This window comes from Musca autumnalis, unplaced genomic scaffold (genome assembly GCF_047663935.1).
Source record: "Musca autumnalis isolate F117 unplaced genomic scaffold, ASM4766393v1 scaffold_2, whole genome shotgun sequence".
Lineage (NCBI taxonomy): Eukaryota > Metazoa > Arthropoda > Insecta > Diptera > Muscidae > Musca > Musca autumnalis.
In genome coordinates, this window is record NW_027411755.1 from 29,173,105 (window position 1) to 29,194,617 (window position 21,513).

Sequence of the window (21,513 nt, forward strand, 5' to 3'; positions counted from 1 at the left end):
TAGGTCCATGTTTTGGTATGGCCCACCTTATAACCGTTCCTCCCGATTTTCGGTATTTTGAGCATTTTAGTTACAATATTTAACCGAACTAGCTGTAATTTGCCATTTGAGGTTCTCAGTGGTCATGAAACATCTCCACCAATCATCGTCAACATGTTTTGGTATAGCCCCCATATAACGGTACCTCCCAATTTTCGGTATTTTGAGAATTTTATCTACATTTTTTAACCAAAATAGCTGTAATTTGACATTTGAAGTTCTCAGTGGTCATAAAACATCTCCAACGAAACATCGTCAATATAGGTCCATATTTTGGTATATCCCCCCGATTTTCCGGAATTTTCAGTGGTCACGAAATTTCTTCACTAAAATTCTTCAACATGGGTCCATTTTTGACGGTCTACATTGTTTTGATGAAACTACCCTCAATTTGACTCTTGAAGTTCCCTGCAGCTTTTCCGCTTAAAAATTTAAAGATAAGTTGACTCTTTGATATAGCCCCGTAGGTGGTACCTTTCACCTAGCTGAACACATTTTTTATACCCTCAGCCTTTAGGCTAGAAAGGGTATATACACTTTCATACGGGCAAAATGTGCCTCATCGAAATAATGGTTTTAGACCCCAAGTATGTTTGGACGAAATGTGTTTCAGACAATTTGGAGTTGATTTAGCAATGTCCGTCCGTCTGTCTGTCTGTCCGTCTGTCTGTCTGGCTGGCTGGTGCGCACGATAACTCTCGAACGGATGAACCGATTCGGTTCAAATTTTGGCTTTCGTAATATTTTGTCCAAACTTAGTTTAAGTTCGAAGATGAGCTATATCGGTCCACACCTTCCGATACCTTCCCCACAAAAGTTCCAAAATGTTCGGAAAATTTGTGGTCATGATAACCTTTGAAGGGAGTTACCGATTTGGTCCATACTTTGCACATCGTGAAATTTCTACCAGACTTAGATAAGGTTTCAATATGGACTCAATCGGCCCACTCCTTCGGGTACCTCCCACACAAAATTTCTGATAAGTTCAGTTTAGGACCTGCTCTCGAATCGCTTTGATTTTTGTTGCAACAACTTGTATTCACTTCCCTCCACACGACGGTACAAGTCCCATCAGGGGCAAGTCCATACTTTCTGAGAAAATGGATGGAAAGTTGCAAAAGCCCCTATGACACCTTGTGTAGTGGTTGGAGCTCAAGATAACTCTCGAACGGATCTGTCGATTCGGTCCAAAATTTGGCCTTCGTAATATTTTATAAAAACATAGTTTAAATTCGAAGATGGGCTATATCGGTCCACACCTTCAGGTTCGGAAAAATTTTGTGCACGATAACTCTTGAAGGGAGTGACCGATGTAATCTATACTTTGCACATCCTAATATATCTACCAGATATAGATCAGGTTCGAATATGGACTATATTTGTCTACTCCTTCTGGTACCTCTCACACAAAATTTCGGATAAGTTCACTTTAAGAACTGCTCTCGAATCACTTTGATTTTTGTTGAAGTGATTTGCATTCGCAACCTCCATTACGACTGTAAAAGTTTTTTCAGGGGCAAGTCCATATTTCTTGGGAAAACAGCCCGAAAGGTGTAAAAAGCCCCTAGTAACCATATGTGGTGGTCGGAGAGCACGATAAACGATAACTCTCGAACTGTTCAACCGATTTGGTCCAACATTTGGTCTTCGTCATATTATATCCAAATTTCATGGGGCAATACCGGTACATCTCCCCAATATTTAATGTCACTAAAATGCTAGGACAATATCACTTGAATGGGACAAGCAATTTGGTCCACACTTTGGATCTCCTAATATTTTTTTCAAAATTTAGTTTAACATCTAAAATGGCCCATATCGGTCCTCCCTAAGGGTACCTCCCTCACAAAAGTTCAACATTTGTGTCTTGGTGCAGTTAATTCCTAATCCACATTGTCGGCAAGTTCAAATGTCCAAAGAAGGCCACAACATTCTGAAGAGACCTTAAATACATTCGATCTGTCCGTAGGTGAAAGTTTCACTTCACACTGACTGAGGGTATATATCTGTCGGCAAAGCCGACTGACGCTTTTTTACTTGTTAAGTCCCAATTTACATTAGGCGAGTTTACTTGCGGCAATTGTCAGTTTGAAGGAGAGAGAGGTGAGGTATATGGTAACCCTTTGCCTCTCAACACCCTCTCTCATCCACAAACTGACAATTGCCGCAAGTAAACTCGCCTAATGTAAATTGGGACTTAGATTAGATTAGATAACACTGTGCAACAAAATGGAGGTGAAAGTCTGGGCACGGAAAATTCCTCTTGGGTGAGTATATTATGAACCTCGAAGGACAGATCCGCCGTGAGTCGAACTTCCGCGTTATGGCGTGAGAATTAGCGTTGTATCTTTGTTCACTGTTGCTTAAGTGCTCTACAAAAACAACAAACAAAGATATAATGCTAATTCATGATGGCTTACAGGGTCTCTTGCAAAAACTTCATCACGCCATAACGCGGAAGTTCGACTCACGGCGCATCTGTCCTTCGGGGTTTTTAACATACACACACCAAGGGCTTTCATCTCCAAAAGGAATTATCTCTGCCCCAACATTTGTGTTCACAGTGTAATTTAAGCAATAGTGGGAGGCAGTAGGAGTCTAACCATTGTCGAAAAGTTGTGCCACCTAAAATTGTGAAAGGACCCTAATTATTCCATTTTAATTAAGACTATTTTATGGTGGAGGGTATAAAAAGTTCGGCCCGGCCGAACTTAACGACTTTTTACTTGTTATTTATTTATTTATTTTTGACACAGACTTTTCAGCCCTTACATCTGTTGCTATTTTATTGATATTTGAATGAGTTTATAAATTTGTTTAATATTTTAATTCAATTGACATTCTTTCACACAAATACGTTTAGTTTTCAAATCTGTCCCCTTATCTTTGGGCTTCGTCATCAGCTGAACGTGCGGCACCAACCGTTTGGTTAGGTCAAAAAACAGAAAATATAAAAATTCCATAATACCAATGAGAGAACAGCCAATACACAGGCCTGCCAAACCGCCAAAGGACGCTAAAAAAGAAGGAAATTTAATCTTAACATCCTTTTGGAATAGAAAAAAATCTCAAAACAGAAACCTCACCCATTAAATCGATCAAAGTATACACCGGTTTGGTTTGATAAACCCTAATGGTGTTCCATAGAAAATAAACGGCAAAATCAATATGGGAATCATTTTGTTGCGTTTCGGATTTTGGTATATTTTGAATACGAAAATCGCTCAAATAACGCAATGATTTACAGTTCATAAAGCATGGACAGTACATGCCGCGTTGGGAAAATTTTACATATTCCATTTCACCGAGTTGTTCGAAAACCTTTAGTTTCTCTGAGAATTTAAATTTTAAAACAATTATTGCTGAGTTTTAGTTATTTCCATTTGTATGACTCACCATCATGACGATATAAACAGGGCAAATCCTTAAGGCGACATGGTGGAAAACGTGAAGGTGGATAAAATAAATCAACAGTACAATTGCAAAATTCCATGGAGAATTCCTGTTCGCATTCGGCTTGACAATTTTCATACATATATTTGCGGTTTGGCAGGGATTTGTAGTAGAGGCTGCCTAATTCGTCCTGAAAAAAAATTGTTAAGAATCCGATAAAAACATTTTTAATACAAAAAATAAATAATGTAATTGATTCTTTAAAAAAATAACTTCTTTTTAAAAATAACACAAAAAAATTTCTAGAAATACATACAAAAAAAAAAAAAAAAACAGCTAATAATTAAAAAATCAAATAAAATAATAAAAAACATTTTTTTAATAAAAAAATATTTTTGTAAATCCACGTTGGCAAAACATATTTGTATAAAAATTCATTAAAAAATTAAATTTTTAAAATTTTTTAAAAATCCACTTTTGTTAAAATGTTTTTTTAAAAATAAATAATTAATTAATATTTTAAACATTATGTTTAAAAATCCACGTTTGTTTAAAATATTTAAAAAATAAATTTTAATATGTCAACACTATTTTTTTAAAAATCCACGATTTGTACTTTTTTTGAAATCTACGTTTTAAAAAATATTTTTTAAATATTCTATATTTTTTTCAATCCACTTTTGTAACAAATATTCTTTAACAAAATAATTGATTACACTGTACAACACAAAAAATAATTACAAGATAATTCGGCCAGATTATGAAAGAGGACCGAAAAAAGAAGACACGTGTATCGGCGTTTTGAAAGTTTACGTCGGGAAGTAACCTAAATAGGCGTGGCAAGTTCCGCCCATTTCTACAGGTTTTGAAATATTCGGCATCCGATTCCTTGGAATCCTTGCATTTTAGGTATAAAGTGTCTTTAACAATATTACTGACAACAATGCGGGGTATCTTTTTATGAAATAAAAGAAAGTTGAGATCGAAACTATTTTGGAAACATTAAACTCATTCGACAAAAACTTACAGTTCACTTATGAACTAGAGGATAATAATAAACTCCCATATTTAGACGCTGTGATAATTCGACAAGGAAACGCTATAACATTAGATTGGTATCAAAAACCAACTGCGTCTGGACGATTGATTAACTTCCATTCTAAACACCCTAGACGTATTAAAATTAACACTGCCACAAACTTTATTAATCGAGTTTTAAATATAAGTGATGAACAATTTCACGATGCCAATGAAATAAAAATACGGAAAATATTGTCCAAAAATGAGTTCCCAAAGAAGACGATTAATGACTTAATAAAACACGCAAAAATGAAAAACAAAAATGAGGGAAGGGAAAATGAAATTGAAAAATCATATAAGTCTACAACGTACATACCAGGATTTTCTGAGAGGCTCTGTAACTCAAATATTTATAACAAAGACAAGTACCAACTAGCTTTAAGGACAAACAACAATGTCAACAGTATGTTTAGCAAAATAAAAACTAAGACTAAAAAGGAAGATAGGTGCAATTTAGTATATAAAATAACTTGTAATGGAGACGACGCCAACATATGCCAGAAGGTATATGTTGGCACGACTAAAACAAAACTTAAAACACGTCTTTCCGGACACAAATCTGATCAAAAAACGGACAAACCTATTGAACAAAAAACCGCATTAGGAGTTCATTGCACGCAAACAGGGCACAAACCTGATTTTAAAAACGTTGACATTCTGGCACATGAAAATAACTACAAAAGACGATTTACTCTAGAAATGCTTCATATTATTAATATACCGACTGACAAAAGAATAAATTTTAAGACTGACACAGACCACTGTGCACATATATATAGAAACTTAGTTCATAAGCATAGACGAAAGCTCAGTTGACGTTTACATTAGAAACACAATAGTCGCTCTTCTTCCATAAATTCAGGTTAAATGAGAATAACTTGTGTTACATTTATATATTTTATAAGTTGTAATTATAAATTTATGTTTTTAAAACAGATCCCTGAGGATGATTGTCGAAGACAATTGAAATATTGGAAATAAAACTTAAAACAACCAAATAAAAAACAGTCTTTTAATGACCTTCAGCCAAACTATTACCAAACAAAATTATAATTCAACAGGTCAACAATAACAAAAAACAACAGAAAACACGGGAGGCACACCGCAAGTAAGATAAAAACAGTTTTTAAAAATGCATTTATACAAACAGATAAAAGATAAATATAACACAAATACGATCAACAACACCAAGCAATATTCCAAACACAACAAAAAGGCATCTTGCCTAACAGCATCAACAACATTCTTAATCAAATGCAGGAACATAGGAATAATTCCCAAATTCATAATAAATACAACAAAAAACACATACAACATTTTCAAAACAGACGACAGAATTCCGCCAAATTTGCTGTCAAAAATAGAAACATATAAAAACAACTTCCACACAAAAATTCTAAAACTCCTAATACAACAGAAACATAAAGAACTCCACAATAACAAAACAAAGCTTTCAATAATAAGAGAAAATCTGCAAAAAGAAATGGACGAAAACGACTTCAAACTATACATGGAGAGCGAAAACAATCTTCGTAGGCACTATGACAATAATAACAAAACCAGAAACATCAACAAATATGAAGCACTGAAACAGAATCAACTAGCAGCACTCAACATACAACAACACAACGAATGGTTCACAAACAACACTAACGCCAACATACCTAACGACGTGCAGTGGCTACTGTCAATGGGACCGAAATATGCTCTCCCAACAACAAAAACATCTTTCCCCTTGCTTAATGTAATTGCAGAAAGTGAAGACTGCATTCAAACGTTGGACAACAAAGAAGATCAAGAAAATGCGAGAGTGAAGCTAGTCTCTCTTATAGACGACCACTTAACACAGACGAAATTGGACACAAGAGATAAACTAATACTTGACACAGTGGGTAGAACAAAGCAATTTATGAAAGATAACAAGGATATTTTAATATTAAATGCGGATAAGGGAGGAAAGACTGTGGCCATGTACAAAAATGAATATGACACTAAAATGAAAGAAATATTACAAGACATGTGCACCTACAGAAGATTAAAACGGGATCCTACAACTTCACTACAAAACAAAAACAATAAATTGATTGATAAATTATTTAAATTGGAAATAATAAGCGCTATGGAGAAAAACAAACTGACAACGAACACATCAATTGCACCTCGGATTTACGGTCTTCCTAAGATCCACAAAGATGGAACACCACTTCGACCTATTTGTTCATCCATAAATTCACCTGTATACGGACTATCCAAATATATTGTAAACATTTTAAAACACTTAACAAAGGACTCGATATACAATATTAAAGATGCAGTAGATCTCAAAACAAAAATTGGCAATACAACGATAAACGAGGACGAAATTTTACTATCTTTCGACGTAATATCTTTATTCCCTAGCGTCCCAATAAATTTAGCGTTAAATACTATAAATGACAAATGGAATATTATTAAAGACTACACAAAAATACCGAGAGAATTATTCATGGAAATCTTGAAATTATGCATTAAGGACTCTAGATATTTCATTTTTGATGACAAGGTGTACGAGCAAAGAAAAGGACTTCCTATGGGATCACCAGCGTCACCGATAATTGCAGATATAGTAATGGAGGAGTTATTGGACACAACGATGGAAAAATTGACGACGAAACCGAAGTTACTCACTAAATACGTAGATGACATTTTCTGTATCGCAAAGAAAGTTGAGATCGAAACTATTTTGGAAACATTAAACTCATTCGACAAAAACTTACAGTTCACTTATGAACTAGAGGATAATAATAAACTCCCATATTTAGACGCTGTGATAATTCGACAAGGAAACGCTATAACATTAGATTGGTATCAAAAACCAACTGCGTCTGGACGATTGATTAACTTCCATTCTAAACACCCTAGACGTATTAAAATTAACACTGCCACAAACTTTATTAATCGAGTTTTAAATATAAGTGATGAACAATTTCACGATGCCAATGAAATAAAAATACGGAAAATATTGTCCAAAAATGAGTTCCCAAAGAAGACGATTAATGACTTAATAAAACACGCAAAAATGAAAAACAAAAATGAGGGAAGGGAAAATGAAATTGAAAAATCATATAAGTCTACAACGTACATACCAGGATTTTCTGAGAGGCTCTGTAACTCAAATATTTATAACAAAGACAAGTACCAACTAGCTTTAAGGACAAACAACAATGTCAACAGTATGTTTAGCAAAATAAAAACTAAGACTAAAAAGGAAGATAGGTGCAATTTAGTATATAAAATAACTTGTAATGGAGACGACGCCAACATATGCCAGAAGGTATATGTTGGCACGACTAAAACAAAACTTAAAACACGTCTTTCCGGACACAAATCTGATCAAAAAACGGACAAACCTATTGAACAAAAAACCGCATTAGGAGTTCATTGCACGCAAACAGGGCACAAACCTGATTTTAAAAACGTTGACATTCTGGCACATGAAAATAACTACAAAAGACGATTTACTCTAGAAATGCTTCATATTATTAATATACCGACTGACAAAAGAATAAATTTTAAGACTGACACAGACCACTGTGCACATATATATAGAAACTTAGTTCATAAGCATAGACGAAAGCTCAGTTGACGTTTACATTAGAAACACAATAGTCGCTCTTCTTCCATAAATTCAGGTTAAATGAGAATAACTTGTGTTACATTTATATATTTTATAAGTTGTAATTATAAATTTATGTTTTTAAAACAGATCCCTGAGGATGATTGTCGAAGACAATTGAAATATTGGAAATAAAACTTAAAACAACCAAATAAAAAACAGTCTTTTAATGACCTTCAGCCAAACTATTACCAAACAAAATTATAATTCAACAGGTCAACAATAACAAAAAACAACAAATAAATTAACCCTCATGCGAGTCACTAAAGGGGTCTTTTAGGCCTCTTTTTTTAAACGTTTAAAAACTTATTTTAAATGTGATCGTATCAGATCAAAATATTCTACACAATTATTTGTCATAAAATTTTACTATAGGTCCCCGAATACACCAAAACTCTAAATCGTACCTAAACGCCAGGAATCTGCCAAAAGTAAAAAGAAGTTTTAGGGTTAATGTTGTACTTTATCTGAGTTTATTAAGTTTTGTCCCACAAAACTTCATTCTAGATAGAAGACGTCAAAGACAAAAAGATTCTCCATCAAATTTCAATATAAGTCGCCGAATAAATGAAATATGTATTTGCAAGATATATCAAGAAAATATATACATCAAATTTGCCAACAAAACACCCAAATATTTATACCCTACACCACTATGTGGAAAGGGTATTATTATACCCTACACCACTATGTGGAAAGGGTATTATAAGTTTGTTTTGGTAAGAATTCATGTAACACCGCGAAATATTCGTCTGAGACCCCCAATGTGGTATACCAATCTTCATATCTCGGCGAGATAAAGCGATTTTGAGATGTGTGTCCGTCCGTCCGTCCGTCCGTGTGTCCGTCTGTCCATTATAAATTGTAATCAAACTCCAGGCCGCAATTATGGACCGATCGTCACGAAATTTGGTATGGAGGTCGGTTTCACATCAGAATAGATCGCTATTTTAATTGGTGATGATCGTGAAATATTTAGCGGGTGAAATGGACCAAAAACATAATTTTTATCCGATTTTGTAGCTGCTCTGTAGGTCACAATAGTAGTCCGATCGCCTCGAAATTTTAAAGAAGGTAAGAGTATATGACAAAGAAGAAGTTTGCAATTTGAGATGGTGATCAGATAATATTTAGAGGGTTTAATGGACCACAACTTTTGTGTGAAAATTGTGAAAATTTTTAATATACGGCTTATATCTTTGTTCCTGAAAGACACATTCCTCCCTCGTGAGATATATTTTGAAGACGATCTCTTGACCTTTCCATTGATGTCAATTATGTTGATGTACGTGATCAGATAACAGAGTTACAGCCTTATACATCCAGTTTTTTGTTGGTAGTGTAATCATAAACACGCCAGAGGTAGCAATTATAGCTCAATAGTCACGAAATTTCGCACGGGGTAAGTTTAAGTTTAAGTTTAGGTTGAAGAAAATGTCTATCATTTTGCATCATGATCTGATATTATTTAGCGGGTGACATAGACCATTAATTTTATATGAAAAATTTACAAATTTTATTTTTTATACATATTTTAATTCCTGGAGGGCATATACCGGCAAAGTAGCGTACATATGGAAAAAGAACTACTGACCTTTCCCTTGATCCAAATTGCAATAATTTGTCTGCTATAAAATTGTCCAATTGGATGCTTTATACAAATATTGCAGCAGTGGGTCGCCTCGCCACTTATTTTATACCTCAGGATTTACAGTAAAGGGGATACATACAAAATACGACCAAAGATGTGTCTCATCGAAACAATGGTTTTAGACCCCATGTATGTTTGGACGAAATTAGGAGTATATTTAGCCCAGTCCGTTCATCTGCCACTCTTACTGCCGTACCTGGTGGGCACGAAAATTTTATACTTCAAAATATTTTGCCCAAACTTAGTTTAAGTTCGAATATAGGCTATATAGGTCAACACCTCCCCCACAAAAGTTCATTTTTTTCGAAAAATTGTGTGAACGATAACTGGCGAAGTAAGCAATCGATCAATACATTGTGTAAGACTATATACAATTCGGAAAAGTAAAATTTAAGAGTCTTCTCGAATCGTTTTGAATTTTTTTCAGCAGATTGTCCTTGCGGTCCCCTTTTCGATGGTACAATTGCAATAGCAAGTCCATATTTCCTGAGATTATGGCCGAAAAGCCCCAAGAAACCATGAAAAACAGGCAAGAAACCTGAGGCAGATGGTATATCAACGTTAACGCAGCTGACTTATACTATTTTCTTTGGTGTGTAATTGAATATGAATAATTTTGGGATTTATACATTTGTTTGCATGCAAATTATTTGAATTTCTATTCATTAGTAGTTATTTCTATCGGTATAAAATATATTTTTTGATGTCACAATATATACCCACAATGAACTATTTTCGAAATACCCTGAAAAAGCACAAAACTACGTGAGGACGATAGATCTTCAATAAACGCACAATTTTCCGAAATATCAAATATCAGAGATGTAGCAAATTGCATTGTATGTATGTATATTTATTTTAGGTAATTCCAAAAAGGAACCTGATATTCAAAGGCAAGTTGAAGATTTAGCAGGAGGGGCTAATCAATGTGAATTTTCCAATTTTTGAATATTTTTCCACAAACATCCCAGTAGGGACAAGGGAGGCTTCTCAATGGATTCATATTATGTTATTGATATGTGACCAAGTTTTTATCGCCGAGTCCGAACGGCGTGTCCTAAATTCCCACTTGTAGAGACGTTTTTCATGGCTGAAATACTCAGGAAATATCGCCAACATTATTAAGGGGTATTTTGCCACCGTTTAAAATTTGAAAATTTGATTCAGCGTGCCAGGCGGTTGCACATAGCTGATTCTTAGAGGTTGTGGTGTAGGGTATCACATGGTCGGCCCCGTCCGACTATAGCCTTTGCTGACTTGTTTTTGAATAAATTTGTTTTTTTTTTTCTTTTTTCGAGTTGATGCATGAAAGTAACATGAAATTTAGTTCTAGGCGAAAGATGTTAAAAGAAGAAATATTCTACACAAAATTTCATTGTAAGTCCTAGAACAAACTATGTATCTAAGTAAAATATTTGTTAAGAAAATTACGCTACAAAATTAGATATTATAGGTAGAAATTATTTGTTAAACTTTTATACTCCTAATTAAAATTTATTCCATACTGAGTCAAAATCTCCTAAAATACTTCACTTTTTGGGGGTTGTGTCAAAAAAAGAAATGTTCCAAATCAAATTTCATTATGAGTCTCTAAACAAAAGAAATTTGTAGCTATAATATTTAACATCTCCAGAAGTTTTCGCTTTTTATACCCTCAGCCTTTAGGCTAAAGAGGGTATTTACACTTTGATACGACGAAAATGTGCCTCATCGAAATAATGGTTTTAGACCCCAAGTATGTTTGTACGATATCCGTTTCAGACAATTTTGAGTAGATCTAGCAATGTCCGTCCGTCTGTCTGTCTGTCTGTCTGGCTGGCTGGTGCGCACGATAACTCTCGAACGGATCAATCGATCCGGTTCAAATTTTGGGTATCGAAATATTTTGTCCAGATTCGATTTAAGTTCGAAGATGGGCTATATAGGTCCACTCCTTCAGGTACCTCCCCCACAAATGTTCAAAAATTGTCGCAAAACTTGTGCGCACGATAACTCTTGTAGGGAATAACCGATTTGGTCCGTACTTTGCGCATCGTGTAATTTCTACTAAACTAAGATGAGGTTCCAATATGGACTCAATCGGTCCACTCCTTCGGGTACCTCCCACACAAAATTTCGGAAAAGTTCAGTTTAGGACCTGGTCTCGAATCGCTTTGATTTTTGTTTACGCAAGTTGTACTCGCTGTCCTCTATACGAAGCTATAAGTTTCATTAGGGGCAAGTCCATACTTCCTGAGGAAATAGCCTGAAAGTTACAAAAAACCATATGACACCGTGTGCAGTGGTTGGAGCGCAAGATAACTCACGAACTGATCTGCCGATTCGGTCCAAAATTTGGCTTTCGTAATATTTTGTCCAAACTTAGTTCAAGTTCAAAGATGGATTATATCGGTGCACTCCTTCCGGTACCTGCCTCACAAAAGTTCGAAACTGTTCGGAAAATTTGTGCGTACGATAGCTCTTGAAAGAAGTAACCGATTTGGTCCATACTTTGCACATTATGAAATTTTTACCAGACTTAGATGAGGTTCCAATATGGACTCAATCGGTAAACTCCTTCCAGTACCTCCCACACAAAATTTCGGAAAAGTTCAGTTTAGGACCTGCTCTCGAATCGCCTTGGTTTTTGTTGTAACATCTTGTATTCACTGTCCCCTATACGAAGGTACAAGTTTCCTCAGGTGCAAGTCCATACTTCCTGAAAAAATAGCCTGAAAGTTGAAAAACAAACCCTATGACACCATGTTTATGGGTGGAAGCGCAAGATAATTCTCGAACGGAAATGCCGATTCCGGCCAAAATTTGGCCCTCGTAATATGGTTTCCAAACTTAGTTTAAGTTCGTTAATAAGCCATATCGGTACACTCCTTCAGGTACCTCCCTCACTAAAGTTCAAAATATTCGGAAAAAATTGTGCGCACAGTAACTCTTGAAGAGAGTGGCCGATTAGGTCCATACTTTACACATCCTAATATTTCTACCAGATATAGATCATGTTCGAATATGGACTATATTTGTCCACTCCATCCGGTACTTCCCACAAAAAATTTCGGATAAAATCACTTTAAGACCTGCCCTCGAATAACTTTGATTTTTGTTGAAGCAACTTGCATTCGGTGCCCATTATGACGGTAAAAGTTTTTTTCAGGGACAAGGCCATACTTCTTGAAAAAAAACAGTCCAAAGGGTGTAAAAACCCCCAGTGGCACCTCCATGGTCTATGTCGGTCGATTCCTTTATGTACCTCCTCCGCAAAACTTTTGAACTTTAATCCTAATCAACATTTTTGTTGGTTCATACGCCAAAATTTTGAAACCCCCTAAATACATAAGTTTTTTGGTAAAAAAAAGTGTTTCAATTTACACAGGCTGAGGGTATATCTCTGTCGGCAAAGCCGACTGATACTTTTTTACTTGTTATATATGATTAAGGACCATATTCTACCGTTTTTATTCACATTTTCGTTAACTGCGGTCACAAAATATATTTTATGATGTTTTTGATAATAAATTCTTTCAGAAGATTATGTGTGCTCGATCCAAACTGTTTTTGAAACATCTATGGTGAATATATATAGGGAAAATATTGATAACTCAGATTGGACTTTGAAAAATTACGTATTTTAGTGCTATGAACTAAAATAACGTCATCAGGATAAGTCATAGGTTCCTGATATTGTATGTGAAAATGCGGGGATAGTCTACGGCTATTGTCCAGTGAATATATATCTGACATACGAGTCCTAACATCCATGGTTTTGGCATGGTCCTAAATACAATAATGATGACAGCTACTCCTGCTCTGATAAAATTGACTGAATTAACCCATCCAAAGAATCGGATGTCGAATATTTCAAAACCTGTAGAAATGGGCGGAACTTGCCACGCCTATTGCCACATGTCTTCTTTTTTTCGGTCTTCTTTCATAATCTGAGCGGAGTTTCTTGTAATTTTAAAAAAAGTTCGATTTTGTTGTTTTATAATAATAAAAAAATAAAAAAAAAATAAAAATTTAATAATAAAAAAACTTAACAATAGTCTGTAAAAATATTTGTTTAAAAATCCAACTTTGTAATTTTTTTTCTAAAAATGCAAGTTTGTAAAAAATGTTTTTTTTTTTTAAATCCATGTTTGTAAAATTTTTTTAGAAATCCAAGTTAGTAAAAAATATTTTTTTAAAAATCTAAGTTTTTAAAAAAATATTTTTTTTCAACATACAAGTTTTTAATTTTTTAAATTTTTTTTTTAATCCAGATTATAAAATATTTTTTTCAAAATCCGTGTTTGTATTTTTTTAAAAAATCCACGTTTGTAAAAAATATTTTGGTAAAAATCAAAGTTTATTTTTTTACAAACTTTGATTTTTACCAAAATATTTTTTAAAAAATCCATGTTTGTAAAAATATTTTTGTAAAAAAATATTTTTTAATAATCCACTTCGTAGAATATTTTTAAATCGTCCTTTGTAAAAAATACATAAAAAATCCGCTTTGTAATAAATCTTTTTTTAAAATGCACGTTTGTAAAAATATTTTTTTAAAAAATCCGCGTTTGTAAAGATATTTTTTAAAAAAGTCTACGTTTGTAAAGATATTTTTTAAAAAAATCTTCGTTTGTAAAAAACATTTTTGTAAAAAATCTTCGTTTGTAAATTTTTTTTTTAAATCCATGCTTGTAAAATTATTTTTTTTTAAATCCACGTTTGTAAAAAATATTGTTAAAAATCCTCGTTTGTAAAAATATTTTTTTAAAAACCGAAATATTTTTTAAGAAACCACGTTTGTATTTTTTTTGTTAAATCCATGCTTTAAAAAATATTTTTTTTTTTTTTAAAAATATTTTTGTAAAAATCCACGTTTGTAAAAAATGGTTTTGTTAAAATCCAACTTTTGTAAAAATCCACTTTTGAAAAAATATATATTTTTAAAAATCCACGTTTTTAAATAAATATTTTTTAAAAATTCACGTTTGTAAAAAAATTTTTTTTAAAAATCTACTTGTGTAAAAAATATTTTGTTAAAAATACACATTTGTAAAAACTATTTTTTTTTAAATCCAAGTTTGTAAATTTTTTAAATCCTTGTTTGTAAAAATATTTTTTAAAAATCCACGTTTGTAAAAATATTTTTTAAAAATCCACGTTTGTAAAAATATTTTTTAAAAATCCACGTTTGTAATTTTTTTAAATCCTCGTTTGTAAAAATATTTTTTAAAAATCCACGTTGTTGGTAAAAATATTTTTTAAAAATCCACGTTGTTGGTAAAAATATTTTTTAAAAATCCATGTTTTTGGTAAAAATATTGTTTAGAAAAACCCACGTTGTTGGAAAAAATTTTGTTTAAAAAATCCACCCTGTTGAAAAATTATTTTTAAAAATCCACCCTGTTGAAAAATTATTTTTAAAAATCCACGTTGTTGGATTTAATTATTCATTAAAAAATCCACGTTGTTGGATTTAATTATTCATTAAAAAATCCACGTTGTTGGATTTAATTATTCATTAAAAAATCCACGTTGTTGGATTTAATTATTCATTAAAAAATCCACGTTGTTGGATTTAATTATTCATTAAAAAATCCACGTTGTTGGATTTAATTATTCATTAAAAAATCCACGTTGTTGGATTTAATTATTCATTAAAAAATCCACGTTGTTGGATTTAATTATTTATTAAAAAATCCACGTTGTTGGATTTAATTATTCATTAAAAAATCCACGTTGTTGGATTTAAATATTCTTTAAAAATTCCACGCTGCTGCATTTAAATATTCTTTAAAAAATCCACGTTGTTGGAAAAATATTGTATAGAAAATCCACGTTTTTGGAAATAGTATTCTTTAAAAAATCATTTTTAATATCATCAACAGTTCCACTCTACGTCTCTCTATCTTTCCCACTCACCTCGAAAGTACATTGTCTGACATCACTCGAAAAGAACCGAGTGTTGCTGTGATGGGTGCGCAAAAAAGCATCAATGGATATAGATGTACGTGTATTGGTGGGAACTTCCCGGTGCAAGTAAGACCAAACATAGGGTTCAGTATACATAACCTAAAAATATACAAAAACACAAACAAAAGTTACTGGAGGGGCAAAAACCCCACCGCACCGTATCTTACCAATATCCCTTTAACATTCTCACTTAGCGGTGAATGCCAACCCTCCCTGATGTGTATTTGAGCATGCAGTCCATTCGTGGCACCAAAGTTCACTACACGCCAAGGATAAAAGGGATCCAAGACATGCTTTAAGGCACCCTCTTTCGATTCAATGGTGTTAAAGGACAAACACATGCCCTTTTGCGATTTCCGCTGGGTAAATAGTTCACAGCAATCGTGTGTTATATTTAACCACGAACAGGCGGAAAACATTTCATCACATTTCCATGCCATAAATTCCACAACATGGGTTAAATTTACATAGTCCAAATCCTCGAAAATTTGTGATGAACTTCCATATAGGTCAGTGAGATTTTTTAAAACTTGAAAGTGGCCAAAACGCAGTGTGTCATAGGCATTGACGGCTTCGCGAAATATTTTCACATGTTCCTCAGATGCCAAGTGGCGGTCAAGTAGAAATTTCGTTTTGGCCTCTTCATAACGTTGCCAGTTGAGACGATTCTGATTGCAAATGGTTATCTCCGGAAAGGGTATCTTGTAAATGGGATAATGAAGATGGGAAATAACTGTTCGCATTGGTTTATAGCGGAACACATGAGCAATACTAGAGGCAATGTGTAAAAAGAAATAAATTGCAGCCAAGAAAACGCAAAAAATCAAAATTCTGCAAGAAAACATATTATGTATTATTCCTCACAACCTGTTCGCAATTTGCCTACCTTTCAATTTTTTTAGAGGTCTTTAGCAGAACCCGTTCTACTCCATGTACAGTTCGTATGCGCAATGCATCATCTCTTAAGCCTTTTCGAAATCTTAGAGTGGCTGGGCAGTTTATTTTCTTCCTAACCTTCATGTCCGTCATAAAATTTAACAATTTTGAGGAATTTTTTCTCACATATTTATAATTTTCTTCAAATAACATTTTGGATAATGGCTTCAAGTTGATGTTTTTTTTTTCAATTAGTAACGTCTAACTTCCTTGAGCGCTAGTTGTTGACTGCACTTCCACTAAACTTTTGATATGGCATTTTCGTGTCTATGGTCACTTTTCTTTGTTGTCAATGGTTTTCACCTGCAACAATTGTCGTTATGTTGACAATTTATAAATGACAACAATGCATTAATGAATGTCAGTCAACAACTGGTAATGAAATCTGGCCTGACTGTGTTGATGAAGTACAAATAATATCAAATATTTTGTTATGATGCAAAAAATTGATTTTTTAATTGATTTCCCAACCAACGTTTCCTTCACCTAAACGTGCATTTTTAAAACTATATTTTTTTTTTGTATTATTTTCCAAACGTGGATTTTTTTAAAGAATATTTCTTCTAGTATTTTTCAAACGTGGATTTTTTAAGAATATTTTTTCGATTACTTTTCAAATGTGGATTTTTTAAAGAATATTTTTCTATTATTTTTCAAATGTGAATTTTTTAAAGAATGATTTTCCAATTATTTTTCGAATGTGGATTTTTTTAAAGAATGTTTTTTCTATTATTTTTCAAATGTGGAATTTTTAAAGAATAGTTTTCTATTTTTTTCTATATTTTTTATCTTTTTATTTTTAAAGTAAGCCCGCTTTATCACATATTTGTTGTTTTCAAATTTTAAAAACAACAAGTTTTTAAATTGTTTTGATTAAAATTGATTTACTTTAGGGAAGGGCAGAGAATAATAGTTTCGTCCAACGCCACTTGGACTCATCAGTTCTCTTAGTTCTTTGGATTGGATTTTTTAAACAATATTTTTTCCAACAACGTGGATTTTTTAAACAATATTTTTTCCAACAACGTGGATTTTTTAAAGAATATTTTTTCCAACAACGTGGATTTTTTAAAGAATATTTTTTCCAACAACGTGGATTTTTTAAAGAATATTTTTTCCAACAACGTGGATTTTTTAAAGAATATTTTTTCCAACAACGTGGATTTTTTAAAGAATATTTTTTCCAACAACGTGGATTTTTTAAAGAATATTTTTTCCAACAACGTGGATTTTTTAAAGAATATTTTTTCCAACAACGTGGATTTTTTAAAGAATATTTTTTCCAACAACGTGGATTTTTTAAAGAATATTTTTTCCAACAACGTGGATTTTTTAAAGAATATTTTTTCCAACAACGTGGATTTTTTAAAGAATATTTTTTCCAACAACGTGGATTTTTTAAAGAATATTTTTTCCAACAACGTGGATTTTTTAAAGAATATTTTTTCCAACAACGTGGATTTTTTAAAGAATATTTTTTCCAACAACGTGGATTTTTTAAAGAATATTTTTTCCAACAACGTGGATTTTTTAAAGAATATTTTTTCCAACAACGTGGATTTTTTAAAGAATATTTTTTCCAACAGCGTGGATTTTTTAAAGAATATTTTTTTCCAACAACGTGGATTTTTTAAAGAATATTTTTTCCAACAACGTGGATTTTTTAAAGAATATTTTTTCCAACAACGTGGATTTTTTAAAGAATATTTTTTCCAACAACGTGGATTTTTTAAAGAATATTTTTTCCAACAACGTGGATTTTTTAAAGAATATTTTTTCCAACAACGTGGATTTTTTAAAGAATATTTTTTCCAACAACGTGGATTTTTTAAAGAATATTTTTTCCAACAACGTGGATTTTTTAAAGAATATTTTTTCCAACAACGTGGATTTTTTAAAGAATATTTTTTCCAACAACGTGGATTTTTTAAAGAATATTTTTTCCAACAACGTGGATTTTTTAAAGAATATTTTTTCCAACAACGTGGATTTTTTAAAGAATATTTTTTCCAACAACGTGGATTTTTTAAAGAATATTTTTTCCAACAACGTGGATTTTTTAAAGAATATTTTTTCCAACAACGTGGATTTTTTAAAGAATATTTTTTCCAACAACGTGGATTTTTTAAAGAATATTTTTTCCAACAACGTGGATTTTTTAAAGAATATTTTTTCCAACAACGTGGATTTTTTAAAGAATATTTTTTCCAACAACGTGGATTTTTTAAAGAATATTTTTTCCAACAACGTGGATTTTTTAAAGAATATTTTTTCCAACAACGTGGATTTTTTAAAGAATATTTTTTCCAACAACGTGGATTTTTTAAAGAATATTTTTTCCAACAACGTGGATTTTTTAAAGAATATTTTTTCCAACAACGTGGATTTTTTAAAGAATATTTTTTCCAACAACGTGGATTTTTTAAAGAATATTTTTTCCAACAACGTGGATTTTTTAAAGAATATTTTTTCCAACAACGTGGATTTTTTAAAGAATATTTTTTCCAACAACGTGGATTTTTTAAAGAATATTTTTTCCAACAACGTGGATTTTTTAAAGAATATTTTTTCCAACAACGTGGATTTTTTAAAGAATATTTTTTCCAACAACGTGGATTTTTTAAAGAATATTTTTTCCAACAACGTGGATTTTTTAAAGAATATTTTTTCCAACAACGTGGATTTTTTAAAGAATATTTTTTCCAACAACGTGGATTTTTTAAAGAATATTTTTTCCAACAACGTGGATTTTTTAAAGAATATTTTTTCCAACAACGTGGATTTTTTAAAGAATATTTTTTCCAACAACGTGGATTTTTTAAAGAATATTTTTTCCAACAACGTGGATTTTTTAAAGAATATTTTTTCCAACAACGTGGATTTTTTAAAGAATATTTTTTCCAACAACGTGGATTTTTTAAAGAATATTTTTTCCAACAACGTGGATTTTTTAAAGAATATTTTTTCCAACAACGTGGATTTTTTAAAGAATATTTTTTCCAACAACGTGGATTTTTTAAAGAATATTTTTTCCAACAACGTGGATTTTTTAAAGAATATTTTTTCCAACAACGTGGATTTTTTAAAGAATATTTTTTCCAACAACGTGGATTTTTTAAAGAATATTTTTTCCAACAACGTGGATTTTTTAAAGAATATTTTTTCCAACAACGTGGATTTTTTAAAGAATATTTTTTCCAACAACGTGGATTTTTTAAAGAATATTTTTTCCAACAACGTGGATTTTTTAAAGAATATTTTTTCCAACAACGTGGATTTTTTAAAGAATATTTTTTCCAACAACGTGGATTTTTTAAAGAATATTTTTTCCAACAACGTGGATTTTTTAAAGAATATTTTTTTCAACAACGTGGATTTTTTAAAGAATATTTTTTCCAACAACGTGGATTTTTTAAAGAATATTTTTTCCAACAACGTGGATTTTTTAAAGAATATTTTTTCCAACAACGTGGATTTTTTAAAGAATATTTTTTCCAACAACGTGGATTTTTTAAAGAATATTTTTTCCAACAACGTGGATTTTTTAAAGAATATTTTTTCCAACAACGTGGATTTTTTAAAGAATATTTTTTCCAACAACGTGGATTTTTTAAAGAATATTTTTTCCAACAACGTGGATTTTTTAAAGAATATTTTTTCCAACAACGTGGATTTTTTAAAGAATATTTTTTCCAACAACGTGGATTTTTTAAAGAATATTTTTTCCAACAACGTGGATTTTTTAAAGAATATTTTTTCCAACAACGTGGATTTTTTAAAGAATATTTTTTCCAACAACGTGGATTTTTTAAAGAATATTTTTTGCTATTATTTTTCAAACGTGAATTTTTTAAAGAATATTTTTCCTTTTGTTTTTTTTTAGAAGTTGACTTTTTAAAGAATATTTTTTCTATCATTTTCTGAACGTGGATTTTTTAAAGAATATTTTTTCTATTATTTTTCAAACGTGGATTTCTTAAAGAATATTTTTTCTATTTTTTTCAAACGTGGATTTTTTAAAGAATATTTTTATAATTATTTTTTAAACGTGGATTTTTTAAAGAATATTTTTTCTATTATTTTTCAAACGTGGATTTTTTAAAGAATATTTTTTGCTATTATTTTTCAAACGTGGAATTTTTAAAAAAATATTTTTTCTATTATTTTTCGAACGTGGATTTTTTAAAGAATATTTTTTCTATTATTTTTCAAACGTGGATTTTTAAAGAATATTTTTTCTTTTATTTTTCAAACGTGGATTTTTTAAGAATATTTTTTCTATTATTTCTCAAACGTGGATTTTTTTAAGAATATTTTTTCTATTATTTCTCAAACGTGGATTTTTTTAAGAATATTTTTTCTATTATTTTTCAAGCGTGGATTTTTTAAAGAATATTTTTTCTATTATTTCTCAAACGTGGATTTTTTTAAGAATATTTTTTCAATTATTTTTCAAAAGTGAATGTTTTAAAGAATATTTGTTTCTTTTATTTTTCAAACATGGATTTTTTAGAGAATATTTTTTCGTTTGTTTTGTTTTAGTTGAAGATTCAATCATATGATTGTCTAAGTCTGGATATTGAACTTGAATATTTTTTCTTTTATTTTTCAAACGTAGATTTTTTAAAGTATATTTCTTCTATTATTTTTCAAACGTGGATTTTTTAAAGAATACTTTTTCTATTATTTTTTAAACATGGATTTTTTAAAGAATATTTTTTATATTATTTTTCAAACGTGGATTTTTAAAGAATTTTTCAAAACCATTAAACGTATTTTTATTTAATTGTTTCAATATGTTGGCCTC

General features: G+C 31.3%; 1 protein-coding gene across 1 annotated transcript; it reads right to left on the minus strand.

Moving 5' to 3' along the window:
- Positions 1 to 2,718: 2,718 nt before the first annotated feature.
- LOC141392605 (pickpocket protein 19-like) lies at positions 2,719 to 16,941 on the minus strand. The gene is made up of 6 exons (XM_073965537.1): positions 16,657 to 16,941; positions 15,938 to 16,601; positions 15,720 to 15,869; positions 3,436 to 3,622; positions 3,126 to 3,371; positions 2,719 to 3,055 (listed from the first exon to the last, which is right to left on the minus strand). Exons 1-6 carry the CDS (start codon positions 16,857 to 16,859, stop codon positions 2,865 to 2,867), a joined length of 1,641 nt encoding a protein of 546 aa, XP_073821638.1. The 5' UTR covers positions 16,860 to 16,941; the 3' UTR covers positions 2,719 to 2,864.
- Positions 16,942 to 21,513: the final 4,572 nt, after the last annotated feature.